The 22257-nt window shown below is 41.6% G+C and overlaps 1 protein-coding gene across 3 annotated transcripts in view; it reads left to right on the top strand.

Annotated features, from left to right (window-relative positions):
- The window catches only part of MAN1A2 (mannosidase alpha class 1A member 2), a 101383-nt gene that overhangs the window by 18409 nt on the left and 60717 nt on the right, over positions 1-22257 (top strand). Inside the window, exons 2-3 of one of the 3 annotated variants that reach the window (XM_053290929.1) lie at positions 6641-6896; positions 11963-12059. In XM_053290929.1, the coding sequence (XP_053146904.1) occupies positions 6641-6896; positions 11963-12059 (353 nt within the window). Of the gene's footprint in view, positions 1-6640; positions 6897-9921; positions 10067-11962; positions 12060-22257 lie in introns of those variants that run through there. The other 2 variants (XM_053290930.1, XM_053290931.1) reach the window with 2 other exon arrangements.

Raw genomic sequence — 22257 nt, 5'->3', positions numbered from 1 at the left:
TTGCTGATGCATGATGGGCTTCAGAGGGGAGGGGACATTGGCACAAATTGCCTCTTCCTCCCACTCAAGCGACAGCACAGTGGTAGTCTGGAACTAGCATTGCTGCATATGCTCAGTGTTAATCTGAAATTAACCAGCCCATTCATTTTTAGAAATGGAAAGTTTTCCATGGGAAAATTAAGTATGAGGAAATGTTCCTCAGAAGAATTTCCACCTCACATGTCTTAAGAACCCATGCCATAATTTGTGCCTCCAGAAGCATAACAGGGAAACTGATTTAGAGCCTCTTTTCTGCTCTTCTTTTCTGCGCAGGACTTCTTAAGTTCACTTCCATCTCCATGGTGCAGCAGCCTCTTGAGTGACTCCTGTTTCTATAGTGCAGTTGTCCTCTTGAGGGCAAGAGCTCTGACTAGTTTATCAGTGGTCTGTGAATGCAAACATGGAGGCAAACTATGGGTTGCAAACAGCTTGCATTTGTGCTTTCAGATCCTGGTTTGTGAGCAGGCTTGGGCTAAGTTGTTAAAGCAAACTATGCTTTAGCTAAACCAACCATGGCTTCAAGTTACTTCTGAACCCAGCCCCTGTGTTGCAAGCATTTCAAAATACTATGTAGGCAGACCCTGCAGCTACTAGTGACAAGAACATGTTTTTAAAATGGTGCATGAAACCCACCTAGGTCAGGTCACAACATGTGTGGCACCCCACAATCGGAGTAGGTCATCTGACTGACCCTAATGGGTATTTCACAAGTTGTCCAACTGCAGTGTTGTCTAACAAGTGAAGAGTGTGAAAGCTCTTCCGTGATGAATGAAGAAAGAAATAATGTCTTGCAAGGTATTGTTTCTAGTATGTTTATTTCTAGCCTTTAGAAAATAGTCAGTTTATAGTCTCAAATGGTAATTTGATTGCCATGAAATAAGACCTTGTAGAAGGTTATATTTAATTTTGAGGTTTCAGAAACATATCCTCGGAATGCTTGTCATGTGGATCAAGTTGATTCCATCTAATTCCTGCTTGATACCAAAATGGGAGATTTTTATTATTTCAGGATGCTAAAGCATATATAAGATTCCTGTAAAAGCTTGTGCTGGAAAAGTAAGCAGACTTATTTAAGACTGAATGTAGGAGAGCTCATATTACTACTTGGATTATTATTATTATTTTTAAAATAATGCACTGTTTAACCGATTGGAGAGTCAAGCTTGTCTTTCATACACAACAGGGTTGTCTAAAGTATCCTTTTGCACTTTGACTGGCATGCTTGATAGTGAACCTATGTGGCAATATTTCTTTTGCTAAGGGGAGTTTAAATCTGGGATTGCCCTATGGGAATGAGGCAGCAAGTGTGTAGACTGGAATAATTGTTGGAGGACACTGCAATATGTAAAATTTACTGTGCTGTTTAAAGGAGTGTGCCACAAGCTGTTATGAAAGTATTGCACTATCAATGTAACACTAACTGTGGTTCAAGATGAGATTAATATACAAACTATATCCTGCTAAAGTAAAGTTGTGCTGTTGAGTTGGTGTCAACTCCTGTCGACCACAGAGCCATGTGGTTGTCATTGGTAGAATACAGGAGGGGTTTACGATTGCCATCTCCCACGTAGTTTGAGATTATGCCTTTCAGCATTTTCCTATATTGCTGTTGCCCAATATAGGTGTTTCCCATAGTCTGGGAAACATAGCAGCTGGGATTCGTACGAGCAACCTCTTGCTCCCTAGGCAAGTTACTTCCCTGCTGCGCCATTATCTTGCTAGGTCTGACTAAAAGTGTTCTGTGTGTGGAATGAGTTTTGTTTTGGGCAGCGGTGTGTGCATATGTGCATTCAGAGTGGGACCTTCTGTTTAAACTTGAGTGTGATATAAAAGTAACTGAATGGACGTCAAAATATGTGTGAGCACACGCATGCCTTAGAGGGAACACTGGTCGAGAGATGGAGCACAAAGCCTTCATTAAATCTTAACTCTGCATGTATATATGGAGTGGGTTTCTTGTCAATTGTAGCGCCTTCTCTTTCTGACATCTGAACTCAGAATTTGAGATTTTGTTGCTGCCTAATCATAGAAGCCTCTTGTATAAAGCAAAAGACCATTGTTATATTAAACCCTGTATTTCTACTTCTTCTGTCCTTGGAATAGGTAAGAAGGTAAAGTAGTTAGTATATATAAAGGTTTCAAACTAGCTAATTGTATTAATTTATCTTCAAAAATATGTTTTAATCTTATTTAAAATAGATGTTAGATGAAGAGCTTAAGTAGACCTGCATCTGAACGGAAAACTGGATTAAACTATCTTGTCCCTGGGCCATTGTTTGAAAATCTCTTGACTTTGAGAATTATGTTTATTTGCCATTATATTGTCTTGGTCTTGAAATTGTGTACAAGAGTAACTATAAAGGGCAATGTTCTATATCTTTTATTCTGGTGGCAGATTAGTCATCTTTTCTAGTGCTTTGAAATATGTGATTTTTCTGAACAGTGAGAATTCCAGTGCAGTTTTGGAGCTTGTGTTGTGCAAATACGTGTTGGCACATAGGAATAGTGGGCTTGATCCCAAAGTGCCCTTCCACTCCTGGACTTGGCCTTTACCAAAGTTGTCTTCACTGAGATCATCCGGAGAGTTTCATCTACAGTTGCCACCGGCTGGTCTGGTGACTACAAGGGGCAGGCCTTCTCTGTTGCTGTCCTGAGACTGGATGCACTCCCTGCTGAAATAAGAGCCTTTCTGACAATATTTTAAAAGTCTCTAAAGACATGTTTATTCACAAAAGCTTTTTAAATAGACTTGTGGTTCCAAATTGTGTTAAGGTTTTAATTTCTGTGTTATGTTGCTTTAAACCACCCAGAGATGGAAGTTTGGGGTGGTGTACAAATAATGAATGAAATAATGTGAACCAATGGGGATCCTAATTTTTTCATCTCTGTGCGGAATGAGTTTTGTTCTGTGTGCACACCTGCATTCAGAGTGGGACCTTCCTTATTCAAACTGAGCGGGATCTAAAATGAACTGACCGGACATCCAAAAACTTGTGAGTGCACGTACATCTTAAAGGGAACAGTGATGTGAACCACTTTGCTCTATGTCAAACTCATGACCCACTCATGACTTTGCCCTATGTTCTGTGGCCAGAATTGGAAACCACCCTTTGATGTGAGTTTTCAGTTATGGTTTGGAAGCAAACTGTGGTTTCTACAAACCATATTTCTCCCCACCACCTCCTGATTTGGCTGTAATGGAAAATGGCCATTTCTTTGAACCAAGAGAGGGAATTGGAGTGTTCAAGGGGAGGAAGGAGTGTATGAGGATGAAGCTCAGACCCCAATGCTTGGCCATTATATGTGAACCAAGCTGTAGTGGGGATGGAGGCAAGTAAACTGGACAAAAGGTGAGCATTTGTCATATGGCAACTTGCCGTGATAAGCTGGTTATCTGTATTGTCCTGATGGATGGTTAGGAGAATCTAACCATTCTCTGGATTTCCGATCAGGCGCAGAAGTGTGATTTTTTTTTTTAAATGTTTTACCCCTTAGCAGGACAGTATGGACAACCAGCTCATCAAATTGTTCTATCCACAAAATAGTAAGTTGCTACTTGGTAAGTGGTCACCCCGAATTATGATTGGATGTGTTTCTTTGTTGCAAATTGTTGAATGGATTGCCAGGCAGTGAGTCCATAAATAGTGTGTAAATTAGTGAGTAATTAAAAGTAATAACTGTGAATTGGTAAATTAAATTATTCTGTGTATCAGCTGGGCATTGTGACAGGGTAAGATCTTCTGTTTTGAAAACTAGAATATACATTGCCACAGGAATGCTACCAAAAATGGCATCCCTGTGGTGAGTTCTTCCTTCTCAGTATAACATGTAGAATGACTAACCACACAGATGGATGCCATCCTGTGGAGTCGCCCCATCTTCAGTCCATGTTTGAGGCATGATCCACTCAAGATGGAATCCTATGTTGACCATGAAATTGCAGGCCTGTCAAATAATGTCAAATACACTATAATTCCACACAGCATGTCCAAAATCCTTGTAGAAAAGCCAAACTCCTGCCTATCGGGTTTGGTTCTGAATCCAGCTCACTCTCCCATACAGTTAGCTAGCAAGGTTTTAGCTTTTTAGAAAAGCAATACACACAGCCTCAGCTGTGAAAGGAAGCACCAGCACCTCATCCCTCCAGTGGCTGTTGCTGGTGTCTATTTTATGTTTCTTTTTTAGATTGTGAGCCCTTTGAGGACAGGGAGCCATTTTATTTATTTATATCTATGTAAACGGCTTTGGGAACTTTTGTTGAAAATTGGTGTATAAATATTTGTTGTCTTTTGTATATAAGTATTCATCATAAATAAAGATACAGATTCAATATTGACACTAGTTGGGGCGGTATAAAAGTGTAATAAATAAATAAATAAATGGATCTCAAATCTCTCTCTTGTCCCATATCTCATACATATATCCTAATGGGGCATTCTTACTCATTGTGTATATTCAATTTTCTAAAGCTGTGGCTCAGAATAAAGACATCCTCTCCTCTTGTCATTTAGTCCCTTTTTTGCTTCTTAAATTTTTGTTAGATTTTACAATAACTTTAACATTCAATTACATTCATTTCCTAACTCTACACATAGATAAATATTGACTTCCAGCTCACCTATCTGCACAGTTCACAATAACTACACATATAAGCCATTGCTATAATAATTCAAAATATACAAACTGCATTCGATACTGCTCAATTTTCATTTAGTCCCTATTGACTCTCAATGTTTATACACCGTTGTACCGGGAGACTTCCATTAGAGTAATCACAGCTGTAAATTGTAAGCTAGAATTCCATTGAACATACTAATTCTAAAACGTCTTACCCTAAAGTTAAAAAGCACATATTTTACTTTCTAACCATTGTATGTTTGTCATTAGCATCTCAATAGGGATCAAATATATAATAAATATACAAATACATAATCTAGTTATCCACATTATATACCTCATAATACAATAATATAATAAAACAGTATTCAAAAATCTTTGTCTATAAATAGTAACAATGGCCAGAAAAAATAAATCAGCATCCGGTCCACCTCCACATTCGACGCAAAGGGGGTCAATGTTTTGAGTGTGGTTCTAGAACCACACTCAGAAAGAACTAGTGTGGTTCTGATGTGTGGATGCTTTTCTTATTACCCTAATTCAGAGGAGACCTGCTTCCCTGGATCTCCTTCTCTGGATTGGAAACTGTGGACCTGAGTGGAAGTGCATTCAGCTGTGGATGTCAGTCCACACTATATTACTTTCAGTGGGATGCATATCTGGTTTTGCATTTCCATCCATATTCTGGTGTAACTAGCAATGCTTCGCTCAGGGTCATCCTTGGGGCGGGGAGTGAATCAAGGCAGCCACCCCCAGCCCCACGCCTTCCTGTTCCCTGCATGTGCCATTGCCCAAGCAGTACCTCAGGCTGCAGCATGGGCCCATTAAAGGCAGCCATGCAACTGAGAGGCACTCATGTACCTTTGAAATGACAATGATCAGTGCCCCCCGCCCCCCATACACACACAAACATCACAGCTAGAGTGCATGCAGGTGGATCTGTCACCTATTTGTTCCCCTGCAAATCTAGCCTCTTTTGTGAGAAAAAGGCACATTTACCAATTTGGACACCAATCTAGACTCAACGTCCCCCCCCCCCCAGCAATAGGGCAACATAAGTATAACAACATTGAAGGGGTGAGAGAAACCAGCGGGGGCCTCCCCCTTTTCTCCAACTAGGACCAGTCCAATTGGACATATTTAGTTCAGAGTTCTTCAAGATCATCAATACAATTATTTGCGATTGGGGGAAGGCCAGACTTCACTAAGAAACCTCCTTCACTTTCCTTAACCACCCCCCCCCCCCCAACTAGAAGGTGCTAGGGATGGGAGCACGCACGCATGCACATATGCCCTGCACCCTTCTAACTATGGCCCTAGCTTCACTACATCCAACTGGAGCTGTATTGGGGCCTGAGAGTTTTACTGCTGGATATCTTAAAGATTATTGGTGTTTCCTCTTAATCATATCTTTGTTGTGAGAGTAACTTGCAACACCTAAATCAGAAGACTTAAGTATATCTAACATTCTTGAGATTGCATTAATAGCCTAGTTAATCTCTTTAAATCCTTTCCAAGATTGTCATTCTTTGGGCTGGTGGACACACACATGGTGTGTGAATGAACCATTGCAGATTAAATGCCACAGATAAATATTTTGTACAGCCTCATATTAACTGAAAAACAATGGTTTTAAAATGGAATTGGTTAACACGGTGAATGATTACGTGATCAAAAATAGTGAGATTTTGTGTGTCTGTGTGAAAAGGCTCCTTGAATAATTGAAATTTCTCTACTCCAAAGTCAACCACTTCTTACAATTTTTAATGGGAATTTACTTGAGCCTTCAAATACAAAGAGATGTATTGTTGGTAGATATTTAGCTGGTCATTTTCAGTTGCAATTGGAATAGTAAATATATTTCTGCATAAAAGCAGGTTAAGTTCAGCTCCTGCTAATAAAATCCCCTCTCCAATGTTTTCCAGAATCAGGGCTTTAATTTCCTTTGAGAAATTAGCATTCTTACTACTCTTTGTTTCTTTAGGGAAGAAGAGGAACGTTTGAGACATAAAATCCGTGCAGACCATGAAAAAGCTCTGGAGGAAGCAAAAGAGAAACTGCAGAAACCACGGGAAGAAATCAAAGCAGAAATTCAGACTGAGAAGAACAAAATTATTCAGGGCTTGAAGAACAAAAGCAGCAAGCCTCTACCACCAGTCCCTGTGCCAAATCTTGTTGGAATAAACAGTGGTGACCCCGTAGACCCAGATATCAGAGAAAAAAGAGACAAAATTAAAGAGGTAATGGGTTCATCTGATGGTTACCTAGCTGTGTTTCTTGCTCTTAGGATTATTTTTTTGTAAAACTCTGAGGCCATATGGTTAATGGCAGCTAAGACCATCACCTGCTGATTTCCTCCCTGCCTCTTGTTTTTGGAATCTTTGACCATTCCGTGGCTACAAAGCATATGAGCTTTCTGCTTCTGGGAGAAAAGTTCGGGCTCCTCCAATATTAACATTTTTGGGCTTACCAACATTTTTTGGATCCTTCCCAATACCCCCATATGCCACCCCCACCCCCAAACAGGAGCTTGCGGGGCCTTGGTGTCATCCACACACACTGTTAGCAGTCAGCAATATATTAATAGATTTACAGAGCTGTTGTGGTGTAGTTATTTGAGTGTTGGACTTGGACTGGGGAGACCAAATCCCCATTCAGCCATGGAGCTCACTGAATGATCTCGGGCTAACTGCAGTCCCTAAGTCTGACTTACCTTGGAATAAGGACCGAATAGCAATGTAATAAATACAATAGAGCTTTGTAGTTAGAAGAAAAGAGATTCTTCCACACTTATAACTTTGAATTGGCCAACTGTGGATCTACTGTCGATGAACACATCAGTTGATCATCTTGTAAAATAATAACCCACTAAACTGGTAATTCTGTGCTTGAGAGACCTTTCTTCAGATGTTGCATTACATTTTGTATTTTCGCCTCACCCATGTCCCAGAGAGGTGCTGGGGGTAGAGCTGAGATACAAACTAGAAATGTAGAATGAAGCCTTGAATGTCGCAACATCATCTATCTTAATCTTGAAAGCAAATATTGTGAACATTGCATTAAAATATACTTTGCACCCTAGGTGAAGAGTGCATTCTGCACCACCCACTGTGGTTAGTTCTTCAGTGTTGCCAGGTTGTGTTACTTATGCAGGATTGCACCTAATAGTGTAACAGGTCCTCCTGCTGTCCCCAGGCTTTCCCCAGTTTTCATGCTTATGAAAACGGCCCAGAACTACTTCTAAATAATTTGCTGCTTTGCTGCCAGTGCTCTACTGCTCTGTCCTGGGATGCAGCTGAACTCTCCCAATATGTACACTCAAACAGCAAGCTACCAAGCTTGGTACTCTTTCAGTTAGGCACTCCTGGCGACTGCCCAGCTTACCTGCCCCAAGCTTGATTCTGCTCCCCTTCAAAATGGTGTGAGGTTGAGCTGGTATTGAAAATTGAGTGCACTTCAATTTGAATTCTCATAATTCAACAGTTATTGTGTTACAAAACTGAATGCTGAATGGTCATCTTAAACCAAGGGCTCCATTTCACTTGGCCAGTTCTAATTGATTGTGATGGCGCTTGTAGAAAGAAAACCCTGAAAATTGAGATTTTCTGACTTGTTATCAGTTTCTGGCTTGCATCAAAGTAGCTAGTGCTACATGCAGACCATATGTTGCTCACCTCAGTTGCAGAGCACCAGCCTGATTTATATAATGTCTTATGCTTCAAAAGCTAGAGCTATATGGCAATCTGTTGTTCTGAAATAAAGGAAATATTTGTCATTGGGTGAAAACATAAATGAGAAGTTGTTACCCAACGCTGCCAGAACCAGAGAGGAATCTACAGAGATCTGTTTTGGCTAATTATGTTCAAAATACATCTCAAGGTTGGGATGTGCTCGAAATGCGACTTGACTTCCATGTGATTTGGCAACCGTGATGACCATGCAAATGGCTGCAGCACATACGAGGAGGCCACGTGTGTGCTGTTGCCACGCGGCGGCAGCTGGGGGAGAGTTCCGCTAGTGTGCACTGATAGCTGGGCAGAGCGTTGCGAGTATGACAGTGGTGGCAAGTGGAGGAGGACCATGGACGTGCTGTTCTCCATGTTAAAGTGGCTGTGGAAGCTTTAAAGGGAATGTGCCACGATTCAGAAGCCAAATTACACTTCAACGCTTCTCTATCTCAAGTACATGTAGAAAGAAATGTACTCTCTTAGATCTATCAATCAGGTATGTTTTTCTGAAGCGGTTTAATGCTGCAGGCTATCTCAGAATGTTGACTGAAGATATGCTAGCCTTGAAAGTGCTTTCACGCTTGAAAAATCAATATATCCTAGGGCTGGTTTTATAATGCAATGTAATCAGTAAATGAGATGATGGTAGGTGGATGGGTTTCTAAGTTGCATCTGTTTCTTTTACAGCAATCTGACATTTTTCTCCAATCTTTTGTGATGTTACACAATATGAAGTTGGCCTTGCGAGCTCCCTTAAGGAGTGAAACAGAGCTTTTTGTAACATATAGTGAAAATATTAAAATATGGTGTTAAAATTGTGTTCATGATGCCAGTTTTAGTTTAGATCCCCTCTTTGATGTTTCTTCTAGGGCCAGAGTCAGATGATTTGGCTAGGGTCAGAGGCCTTTCAGTTGCCTGAGACTTTATCAACGTGCTTTTAACTATTCTCTGTGTGTATTTGCTACCTCAACAGTCTAATTTGGGCATTCAGCTTTGAGCGGAGTGTGTGTGTGTATTACAATTTGTGCCAAAGTCAGATGGTAAATGAGAAGTTGAAACAGCTGTGGGTGGATGTTAATTTTCTTAAAACTTGAATTTATGTGAGTGTTTCCTTGGCAAAATTTTTCTAGAAAAATGTGCTATGCACAGCTTCCTAAATAGGTTGTGAGCTGATTTGGCATGTTGTTTGACCAAATTGTTTGTTTTATTTAGTAAAAATAAACAAAATACCATATTACTTTCCCACGCTGTATCTCAAAGTTTTTCAAACAGCCAAGTAGTTGAACTGAAAAACCTGATTAGGGAGGAAGAAAATAAATGAAGACACTAATGTGGTTTAAATGTTATACTGAAACAATGTTGAAGCATTTTGTGGACTTTTAAAAAAAAAAAATTGAATACCCAGTGTTCTCTCCCATGCTTCCTAGGGATGATCAATTGAGAAATATTAATTATAACTATGAATTTGCCAAGGTTGCCTAATATTGGATTGGCACCCATTCACTGTTACTAATGAATTTTATGAAACGATGACTGTCATCCCAACTAGCATTGCAATAGTGCAGCAGAGTGGGTTCTTCTTCTGAAGTCTGTGTGTCGCCAAAAAAACATCCCTGAGGATCAGAGGGAAGGAGAGAATGGCAGAAATCATCCCTTTGCCCGCTCAAGGGGAGCAGCACATTGTAAGTCTGGAACTTACGTTGCTGCATGCATGCAGTGCTAGCCTGAATATCAGCCAATGGGTTTTTTTAGAAGTGCAAAATTTTCCGCGGAAAAATTAAGCATGGGAAAATTCTCTGTGGAAAAATTTCAGCCCCACATTTGTGCTTATGAATTATATGAAGTCAGAAATTATAGCAGAATTCTTTCTGACAGCTATGAGAACATGAGCCAAAATGACAAGCAAACAAATAGGAACATAGGAAGCTGCCATGTACTGACTCAGACCATTGGTCTATCTAGCTCAGTATTGTCTTCACAGACTGGCAGCGGCTTCTCCAAGGTTGCAGGCAGGAATCTCTCTCAGCCCTATCTTGGAGAAGCCAGGGAGGGTACTTGAAACCTTCTGCTCTTCATCCCCTGAGGGGAATATCTTGCAGTGCTGACACTTCTAGTCTCCCATTCATTTGCAACCAGGGCAGACCCTGCTTAGCTATGGGGACAAGTCATGCTTGCTACCACAAGACCAGCTCTCCTCTCCATGTAATCAATCTGGGTATCTTGGTGTATATACAGTTTTTCTGTATCTTGTATGTTTAGTTGCATATAGTATTTTTATATGAGAGTTTTCATTTTCATTTTTCCTTCAATATCATATAATACAACATTATTCTGTTTGAGGTCTTTTGACTGGCTTAATAAACTGTTTTTGATTTGAAATTGAAGAAAATTAGGTATATATTTTTGAGGACTGATTATAAAAAATGAAGTATGTCCATATTTAGAACTGACTTTCAAAAATTATTTTCACAAATGTTCTCATTTCTGTAAACTGAATAACTACTTCTGCCTATGTGAATATATTCGATTATCACCCACTTAGATTAACTATGCCTTTTATATTTTACATGCCTTAAACATTAAGCGATGTTTTAAAAGGAGTACAGGTAGACCTCACTATATACGGACCTGATGTGTGTTTTCGTGTATCTGTGGTTGGGTAATTACCACTCAATCTCAGCATACACAGGAAAAAGACTGCAGAAAAGGGCTTAATTTATGTACCTGCAGGTCGGTGGTGGCTAGAAATGTTCTCCGAGGCAAGTTTGTGGAAGAGAGACATTGTATGGCTCATTTGTTTAAAAAAACAAAAAGCCTTGGGATTTTTCATGGAATTCCTGAGACTTCAGGGGGTGGGGGGTTCCTTGGACTCCTAAAGGCCTGCAGAGTACAGGAGGGCACTTTATTTGGCCCGCTTTTGGGACACTCTTAAAAAAACAAAATTCTGGGAAGCTAAGCTCCGTTATCTCATGGACTCAATGCCTTATTGTCTGTGGTTTCATTACCTGACGCAATATGGGGGAATGGAACCCCTGTGGATAATGAGCTACAGCTGTATAGTAATTTATTTTGCTAGCACAGTAAGTTTTTTGCAACATTCATTTATGTATTTTATTGGAAACGCTTGTTTAAAATACTCGTTCCAAGAGATTGGCCGACAACAAGACTAATGTGTATGCTGAATAACATTTTGCACACACAATGGAGGAATGGTGATTCTCATCGATCCTGCCTTCTGTAGCTCTCTCTATGCTTCTTAAAATATGTCTCTGATGGTCCCACAGCCCTTGAAGACATTTTTTGCAGGAGGGTTTTTTTCCCTGCAACCATATGCAAAGGGGAAGGGGATTGGTGAAACTGCCCCTCCACAGTTGCTTACTCATGTTATTTGGCACACACAATGTTAGTCTAGCCATCTATCAGTTGAAAGAAAGGTCGTACTACCAGTTAATAGAGAATCCATTATTATGTTAGGATGATGGCCAAAGTAAATCTTTTAACTAAAGATATTGATAGATGATTTGTAGCATTGCTAATCTTTAACTGATTCCAGTTTGTATTTGTTTTCCATTCCTTAGATGATGAAACATGCCTGGAATAACTACCGGCAGTATGGATGGGGACATAATGAACTGAAACCAATTGCTAGGAAAGGACATTCCACCAACATATTTGGTAGGATATTAATTCAAAAAACTCTTCTTGCAAAGTTCACATAAACATCTTTTGCTTATACCGTTGTTGTATAGGTATGATTTAAAGTGAATTAGAGTATTGGCTGAGTTAAGGAACTGTTAACTAACAGTTTAAAGGGAGGCAGTGTGTTGGGGTGGGTGTGCATATTGGTCTAAATTGCTGTTCTTCATAGTGGTCCCTGTACCTCATACAGATGAGCTCTGCACCTGCACTGAGGCCCGTTTAGGATCCTTCCAAGCTATTTTCTCATTTTGATGGGAACTCTTAGTGCTTGATCATGAGGCTTCCTTGGGAGATAGTCAAGAGGAGCTCGGCAGTATCCGGTTTGGCAAATGCTATCCTTTAAGATAGGAGGCTGTAAATGCTTCGGATAAATCAGAGTAGAAACAGGTAAAGAGCAGACAGAAGGATTTGCTTGTTGGTCAAAGAGATCAAATGGCCATAAGAAAGATGGCACACGCTAAGTAAGAGATTCAGCGTTTAGGCGGCTATATGCCAGTGCCAAAAACCTCCGAGCCGAGATGGGTGAGCTGGAGTGCTTGGTTGCTAATGAAAACATAGATATAATGGGTGTAACAGAAACATGGTGGAACAATGAGAACTAATGGGACACTGTTATTCCTGGATATAAACTCTATAGAAAGGACAGGGAGGGGCAAATTGGAGTTAGAGCAGCACAGTTTGTTAAAGAAGGGATAGAATCTAACAAGCTAGAAGACCTAGGAAGACCGGAGTCCTGCACAGAAACTCTGTGGGTGACAATACAAGCCCTGAAGAGAAATGTGGTACTAGGGACATGCTATTACACATCCTCCTGATCAAAACGCTGACAGTGACTGGAAGTTGCAGAAGGAAATCAGGGAGGCGTTAAAGAGAGACATAACTGTAATAACGGGTGACTTCAATTACCCTCACACAGACTGGGTAAATTCACATTCAAGTAATGACAGAGGCCAGATTTCTAGATATGTTGGACAACTGTGCCCTTAACGGTTGGTCATGGAACCATCCAGAGAGAAGGTGACCTTGGACTTAATCCTGAGTAGTGCCCAGGACCTGGTGCAAGATGGCAGTGTCATGGAGCCTTTAGGGAACAGTGACCTTAGTGTGATCAAATTCAGCATATATGTGAAGAAAGAATCTCCAAGGAAGTCTAGCACAGACACTTTGAACTTCAGAAGAGGAAAATTCTCTAAAATGAAGAGTTTGGTGAAAAGAAAACAGAAATGGAAAATCAAGAGAGTCACTTCACTCCAGAATGCTTGGAGTTTATTTAAAACCACAATAATAGAAGCCCAGTTAGAATGTATACCAAAAATGAGGAAAGGTATCACCAAATCTAGAAGGATACCAGCATGGCTAACATGTAAAGTCAAAGAAGCTACGAAGGGGAAGAAGACTTCCTTCAAAAATTGTAAGGTCTGTTCAAATGAAGAGAACAGAAAGCAACACAAACCAGGGATGTGCACGAATTAGGTTTGGAAGGTCGGGGTGTGTGTGTTACCTTTTTAAGGAGCAGGGAGGGTCACACCACCCCCGCCGCAGACTGCAGAGAAGCTAAACAAGTTCTTTGCATCTGTCTTCATGGCAGAGCGTATACCTGTGCCTGAACCGAGCTTCTCAGGGACAGATGCTAAAGATCTGAGTCAGATAGAGGTGACAAGATATGACGTTCTAAACGGTCTGGAAAAATTAAAAATTAACAAATCGCCAGGTAGGATGAGGTATAAACAGAGGGCAGGTATAAATTGATAGTTCCCTAAATGGAGGTAAGTAAGAAGTGGGGTCCCCTGGGGATCTGTACCAGGACCATTGCTTTTTAATTTATTCATAAATAATCTAGAAGTTGGGTTAAGCAGCTAGGTAGCCAAATTTGCAGATGGCACCAAACAATTTAAGATAGTGAAATCCAAAACAGATTGCAAGGTGCTCCAAAAGGGGGTTTCCAAACTAAGGGAGTGGGTAACAAAATGGCAGATGCAGTTCAGTGTTAGCAAGTGTAAAGTGATGCATATTGGGGCAAAAACCACAACTTCACATATACACTAATGGAGTCTGAGCTGTAGGTGTCTGATCAGGAAAGAGATTTTGGAGTTGTGGTGGACAGCTCGTTGAAAGTGTCTACTTATTGTGTGGCAGCTGTGAAAAAAGCCAGTTGCATGCTAGGGATCATTAGGAAGGGGATTGAAAATAAAACTGCTAATAAGGTTAGGTAAAGTGTGCTGTCAAGTTGATTTCGACTCCTGGTGCCCACAGAGCCCTGTGGTTGTCTTTGTTAGAATACAGGAGGGGTTTACCATTGCTTCCTCCCTCACAGTATGAGATGATGCCTTTCAGCATCTTCCTATATCACTGCTGCCCAGTATAGTAGCATATTGTAATACAAATCCATGGCGTGGCCACATTTGGAATACTGTGGACAGTTCTGGTCACCATACCTCAAAAAGGACATTATAGAACTGGAGAAGCTGCAGAAGAGATGATCAGGGGCCTAGAGCAGTGTTTCTCAATGTTTTTGGAGTCATGGACCGGTACATTATTCATGCACAGTTTCCTGGACCAGCAGTTAGTAAGGGGGTTGTCCCCTCACCCCCAACCCCGCCCCTAGGCACCCCCCCAAAAAAACAATTTTGGGCAGCTGGCACTGGAGAGCTTCTAGTGGCCTTTGCCAGCACAAAACGGGGTTTGGGGGTGTGTGTGTGTGTGACTTTTTTTAGTGATGCCTCACAGACCAGTGCCCAATGCCTTGCGGACTGGTGCCAGTCCACGGACCGGTGGTTGAGAAACACTGGCCTAGAGCACCTTCCTTACTAGGTAAGATTACAGCACCTGGGGCTTTTTAGTTTAGAAAAAAGACTGCTGAGGGATGACATGACAGAGGTCTGTAAAATTATGCATAGTGTGGAGAGAGTGGAGAGATTTTTTTTCTCCCTTTCACATATCACTAGAACCAAGGGTCATCTCATGAAGTTGATTGCCAAGAAATTTAGGACCGACAAAAGGAAGTACACAACACATAATTAATCTATTGAATTCTCTGCCACAAGATTTGGTGATAGCCACCAGCCTGGATAGCGTCTGAGGGCTATAGGTCATCTCCAGCCTAGGAGGCAAGATACCTCTAGTCTAAATACCATTTGCAGAGGAGCAACAGCAGGAGATTGGGCATGCCCTCAGCTCTTGCCTGTGAACTCCTCAGAGGCATCTGGTGGGCTGCTGTGTGAAACAGGATGCTGGACTAGATTGGCCTTGGGCCTGATCCAGCAGAGCTGTTGTTAGGTTATCTATTTTCATTTATTTTTTAATTTTTTTACATTTGTATTCCGCTCTTCATCCAAGAAGCCCAGAGCGGTGTACATAGTTGAGTTTCTCCTCACAACAACCTACTGTGAAGTAGGTTAGGCTGAGAGAGAAGTGACTGGCCCAGAGTCACCCAGCAAGTATCATAGCTGAATGGGGATTTTGAACTCAGGATTCCCTGGTCCTAGTCCAGCACTCTAACTACTACACCATGCTGGCTCATCTCTCTTCCTGCCCTTTACCTCAGTTCTTTCCCCCTTGCTTCACATTGTTGGCTGGACGTGGAACCTTCTGAGCTGTACCCACACTTGATTTGGTACTCTCTTTCTTTCTCCCTTCTTATGTATAGTAAAAATGACTGGTGTCAGTTCTGAAGCAAGTGTGTGTGGGGGTGGGGTGGGGTGGGGTGGGGTGGGGTGGGGTGGGGTGGGGGTTCTCCCTGATATCACACGGAGCCTCAGAAAAGTAGTGTGACATCTTACTGCTTTCTACACAGAGTGCAAGTTACAGGTATTGAGCTCTCACTGCCCTGCCCAGCCCTGAGTTGAGGGAGGAAGTTGAGGACTCCCCCCCCCCCGAAGTGCTTGGCACTCCCAAAGCTCACCATGAGAAGACGTTCACAGGCAATTCCTCGAGGGGGAGGGGCAGAGTTGGCAGCAAACACACTTTTTGTCAATTTCTTGCCAAATCTGATAGAACTCTTGTTATGTGTCACAGATGTGCACCTTTGTGGTCTCTGTGCAATCTTCTATGCAGCACTGTGTATGTGGACACTGCCTTCCAAAACTCTAGTTAGGAGAAGAGGCACTTGTGCTTTTCCTTTGGTAGGAGCGTTGTCTTTGTACTTCAGGCCTGAAGTGATTGCCTGCTTGCTATGGTCTCTGTTGAGCAGGAGGAGGAGGAGCTTTCTGTACCAACCCCAGTATCTTGGCTGGTGGTGGTTGTATTTGTTGTTCTCGGCTTTTCTTTGTTGCATAGGGCAGTACAGTACATCCTCCTTTCCCCTCTCCCCTGGGCACAGTAGGTAGTGACTGGGAGCTCCTGAGACTCTGGCAGGAGCTCCTGTTGGGATACTAGGTGCAGTCAGGAAAGAACATCATGAGAAGGGTCCCTGCCAGGTTTGTCTGAGCATTAAGATAACATGGAAACTTTCTATGAGACAAAATGGGCAGAAGCGCTTCCTCTCCTAGCTCTAGAAGATCCTGTCTTGTAATCAACATTTCTGCAGTCCCGTGTGTGACCTGAACAATAATTCCAGGAAAATAAAACCTTGTTTTATGCTGAATTCGGCTTTCTTGTAAGCATTCGAAAGTTGTCAGCACAGCTCTAACACTGCACATTGTTGGGCTGCTGTATCTGCCATTGAAATGGAGCTAGCCTCTGTGACAGACAAAAAGAAGCAAAAATTCTTTCTCCACCTGCTGGTAGTCGCACAAGAATTTCATTAAACCTTTCCAAAGACAAACACAAAATGCAATCTGTATTGAAAAGTTTCTATTCTGTAAACTAATTACAGTTGCTAGTCCTACAGCAATTTAGTTATAAGAAAAGCAGCCATCCGAAGTACTTACTGCGCTCTTCAGTCTTTGACCCAATTAAAGTAGTTTTGAATGTCTGTGTCACCAGGGTCATTCATTCACGCTGGTTACACATACATTAATCTACTTTATAAAATCCGTATTGACTCTAGCAAAACATATCTGGCATTTAACAAGTCTTTATTGCAGGTCTTGTTGATTTGATAAGTATATTGTCTCATTCCCCCCCCCCAAAACGCAGCCATTTTTATTCTCACTTTGACAAGGAGATAACGGATGATCATTATAATCAAAGTCCACTAGTTATTCCTTGTAATAATTGAAAGCCAGATCTCCTCAGTTGAGGCTCACTGTTCAGATTAGAAATTGGTTCCATTTTGTTTTACTTCTGACAAGCTATTTGTGGTACACTGCCATGATTTCAATTGCAGCTCTTAAATGTCTAGCTAGCTGAAAGTAAAACAGAAGAATGTAACATTTTTGACAATAGTTTGCAGACACAGGAGCTACTGATTTATGCTAAAAGCACAATATAGCTTGCATTCAAAGATGCTTTGTACCTTGTAAAGAAATATATCTAAGCTTTTAGAACAGTAACTGGACCATTTTGTATTGCTATTTCCACAGAGGTAATGAGGGAAGAAGTGTGAGTGAGTTTTGTTTTCTCTATCTCCACTTCCGGATCTTGGTAAAAGGGGAGGTGTGCTGCTATTTTTGTATCAGGGGAATGCGCAACCCTCTGAGAAGGGTGAGTGCACATTTCTCTCTTCTCCTGTAGGACCCATTAGCAAGGCTGAGGAAGCCAACTTGCTATTTCTGTGGAAATCTCAAAATGAATTAAAAGGTGTCTAAGACTTCCTAAGATTCTGAGGCTGGCACAAACACACTTATGAGTGGGAATTTCCATCACAACTGTTCTTCACATATGTGCCCATTTAAATTATTTTGTGGACATGCAAACATAAGTTAAATCTCCTTTTTGGAAACTAGATTCAAAGAACTTGCATGGGGTCCCTCTTTTGCTCACTTAGTAAAATTCATTATGTATTTCCTAAAGTTAGGAGGCTTCAGAGAGCTGTTTCAGTCAGTCAACTAATGGCAAGTTATTCAAAATGTGCTCATTGCTAGGTAATGTTCATTGTCAGAATGAGTGGGATGCAGCTGTGGAAGAGCCTTTGTAGTCCAGAAACTTCAGAGTCCAAAACGCGACAGCCCGATTGGTCTCTGGGATAGTCTGGAGAGACCATATTATGCCTGTGCTTTAAGAGCTGCACTGGCTGCCAGCATGTGTCCTGGCAAAATATAAAGTGCTGTTTAAAACCCTGAATGGCTTAGGCTTGGGTTACCCGAGAGCTCCTGCCTTTGCAAGATCCTCGCTGCTTATTAAGATAATTAGGAGAGGTCCATCTTTGGGTGTCGCCAGTTCATCTAGTGGCAACTTAGGATCAGGCCTTCTCAGTAGCTGCCCCTAGGTTGTGGAACATGCTCCCTGTGGGTATAAGAGCATTATCATCCCTGGAGGCCTTCAAGAGAGCCATGAAGACACACCTCTTCTGTCTGGCTTTTAATAATATTTAAGTGGGTTTAATGGTTTTAAATGAGTTTTATGTTAATATCTTAAATGGTTTTATTTTTTATTGTGATTGGCCTTGAGCTCGCTCTTGTACTCTGTGTGTGTGTGTATTTGTAAAGTGTGTGTGTATTTTAAAAGGGAGAGAGTAGGGTAAAGGGAACTCCTGTGTGCATGTTAAGAGCAGTAGAAGAGCCCTGCTGAATCATACCAGAGGTCCATCAAGTCGCACATTCTCTTTGATAACCAACCGGATACCTATGGGAAGTCCACAAGCAGGGGCATGAGGGCAACAGTGCCTTTTGCAACTAATGTTTAGAGGTATACTGTTTCTAAATATTGAAGTTTCACATAGCCTTCATGACTAATGGCCAGGATAGACTTCTCTTCCATGAATAAACTTCTATGCTAATGACCACTACGACATTCTGTGGAAGCAAATTCGGTAAATTAAGTGTGTGTTGTGTGAAGAAGTGCTTTCCCTTTCTGTTCTGAATTCCTGCCAGTTAATTTCAGTGGATGATCCCAAGTTCATTTTACTTATTTATGTACCATATTTATGTACCACCTGATATATACATATCTAGGCAGTGTACACAATCCAAATTGCAATATAAAAATAAAAACAAACAAAAAATTTCCACAGGATAAAAACAATTAAACAGTTTAAAATTAATTTTAATTGAAAGCCTGAGAAAACAGGTGTCTTAAATGTCTTCTTAAAAGCAATAGAGATGGAGAAGCTCTTATTTTGACTGGGAGTGCATTCCAAAGTCCTGGGGCAGCCACAGAGAAGGCCCGTTCCCGAGTTGCTTCCAGGAGAGCTGGTGGCAACTGTAACCGGACCTCCACAGGTGATCTTAATAGGCAGCAGGGTTCATGACAAAGAAGGTGGACTCTTAAATAGCCTGGACCTAAGCTGTTCAGGGCTTTATATGTAATAACGAGCATTTTGTATTTCACTCTGAAACATATCGGCAGCCAGTGCAATTTTTTCAGAATCGGTGTTATATTCTCTCTTTGTGTTGTCCCAGAGACCAATCCGGCTGCTACATTCTGTGCCAGCTGTAGTTTTTTTACTATGTAGAAAGGCAGCCCCATGCAGAGTGCATTACTGCAGTCAAGCCTGGAGGTAACGAGCATATGTACTACTGCTTCTAAGGTCATTTACCTCCAGAAATGGGCGTAGCTGATGTATCGGCCAAAGCAGATAAAAAGTGCTCCTGGCCACTGCCTCAGCCTGAGAAACCAGAGAGTTTTGGATCCAGGAGTACTCCCAAGCTATGTACCTGATCTTTCAGGGGGAGTGTAACCTCATCAAGAACAGGCAGATTTAAACCATATCTCGGGTTTTGATCCCTCACATCAGTACCTCAGTCTTATTTGGATTCAACTTCAGTTTATTATCCCTCATCCAGTCCATTACTGCCTCCAGGCAGGCACTTAGGGAAGTTATGTCATTTCCTGATGAAGTTGATTTGGGTGTCATCGGCATATTGATAACACCCTGCACCAAATCTCCAGATGATCTCTCCCAGTGATTTCATGTAGATGCTAAAGAGCATTTGGGACAGTATGGAACTTTGTGGAACCCCATACAGTAACTCTTGCTTTGCAGAGCAACAGTCTCCAAGTGGCACCATATGGAATCTACCAAAGAGGTGGGGAGACGGAATCACTGTGGAACAGTGCCACCAAATCCCACCTCCCTCAGGCAACACAGAAGGATACCATGGTTGATGGTATACAAAGCAGCTGAGAGATCCAAAAGAATCAGCATAGTCACACTCTGTCGATCGCCAATTGGAGATCATCAGGCTGACCAAGGCCATCTTGACCCTAAAGGCCACCTGAAACCCAGTTTGAAATGGGTCTAGATAATCTGTTTTCTCCAGGACTGTCTGGAGGAACAGTATTCTGTTCTAGTTCTAGTATTTATGAAATGCAGATAAAAATGTGTCCATTTTATCCACATTGTGATAATTTTATAAAAATATTGTCATGTCCCTTTATTCTCGTTTTTTTCTCTAAAGAGCACCACCAGCTTAGCCTTTCACTGTAAGAAATGGATTTCCACCCTCCTGATCATTTTAGTCGCCCTTTTCTGTACCTCTTCCAGCTCTACAATGCCTTTTGAGATGGGTCAACCAGACCAGTTTGTGATATGCTGCTGAGTTTGCATGTGGTGCTGCTGTGGATGCTCACAAGAGAGATCTGCATCTGCTCTGTGCCTCTCTTGGAGTTCTGTACCACATGTACTTGTCTTGCAGTCTGTGATAGCAATGGACTACATTCCAGGGTTGTTATAAGCTGTTCTGTCTTAGCCCCCCACCCCTTTGCGGGGCAACAGGGGAAAAGAATGGAAGACTCGTAATGCTTTTCAAACCATTGGACATAGAAACATAGGCAGTTGCCATATACTGAGTCAGACCCTTGGTCCATCTCGCTCAGTATTGTCTACACAGACTGGCAGCAGCTTCTCCAAGATTGCAGGCAGGAATCTTTCTCAGCCCTATCTTGGATATGCCAGAGAAGGAACTTGGAGCCTAGATGCTCTTCCCAGAGTGGCTCCATCCCCTGAGGGGAATATCTTACAGCGCTCACACTTCTAGTCTCCCTTTCGTATGTAACCAGGGCAGACCCTGCTTAGCTAAGGGGACAAGTCATGCTTGCTACCACAAGACCAGCTCTCTTCCTGCTAGGACAAGCTAGGAAGATAAAAACAGGAGCTATTAAAATGGTGCACATACATGATTGCTGTAAAAATTACTGAGATAATATCTGTGAAATGCTTTCCACGCTTTAAAATACAGTATAAGTGCTAAGGGTTATTGAGCTGCAGTGAAACTAACTTTTGCTGTCTCTGCCTCATCCTCCCCAAGGGCTCATGTGATTCAGTGAACTTCCTGTGAAGCAAAGGACATTGTAGGTCTGAAAAAGCTCACCCCTTTCTTTTCCCTTCCTCATCCATGTGCCCAACCATGATGACACATATGCACACCCCAATGTCCATCTGGCCCCACTCGTGTCCTCTGTGTATCAGTATCGTCGTCATCCCCCACCCCCGCCAACCCCGCAATACAGCCCTTTGCTAGTAATGCATTCTATTATCTCTAAACAGAATGAAAAACACAATGAAAGCGTATAGGGACAGCTGAGGGTCAATGTGTCCTGCCCTAAGCATTAGTGTTTTCCCAACTTCATAGGATTGTTCTGAGAGGCCAAGGGGAAGCATGAGTGTAAGGAGGCTATAAGCAAAAATATGTGATACTATAGAACATGTTTACTGCTACATACATTGATTGATTGTTTGATTGCATTTCTGTACTACAGAATTATAAACATCTCAGGGTGGTTTCTGACAAAATAAATTAGTAAGTAATAATTAAAACAATTATCTTTCATCTAACCCATTATTGCCTGTGTGATTGCTTGGCAATTTAATTTAGTTGGCATTCTTTTGGTAAATGAGTGGATTTGTAAGTGCCTTAACTCTCTCCTTTTTAAAAATTAAAGTTTCTTTTTAACATAGAATACAAAAAAACAGGCGTAGGGTGCAACTTTACCATAAATAGGTCTTAAATGCAGCTGACTTTGCCTGCCCCAACCAGTTTGTGATGTGTTTTTCAAGAACTCTGTAGGCATAGCTCCTTGCCAGTTCCCCACTACTGTTCTGCTTTAGCTCCAATATGACTCATTTGGAAATGAGTGATTGCAGAGAACTGGCTTTTGTCTGTATATTAAAGGCCCATTATTAAGGTGAGTGCAG

This window comes from Hemicordylus capensis, chromosome 2 (assembly GCF_027244095.1).
Source record: "Hemicordylus capensis ecotype Gifberg chromosome 2, rHemCap1.1.pri, whole genome shotgun sequence".
NCBI lineage: Eukaryota > Metazoa > Chordata > Lepidosauria > Squamata > Cordylidae > Hemicordylus > Hemicordylus capensis.
This window is presented reverse-complemented; position numbering and strand designations above follow the sequence as displayed.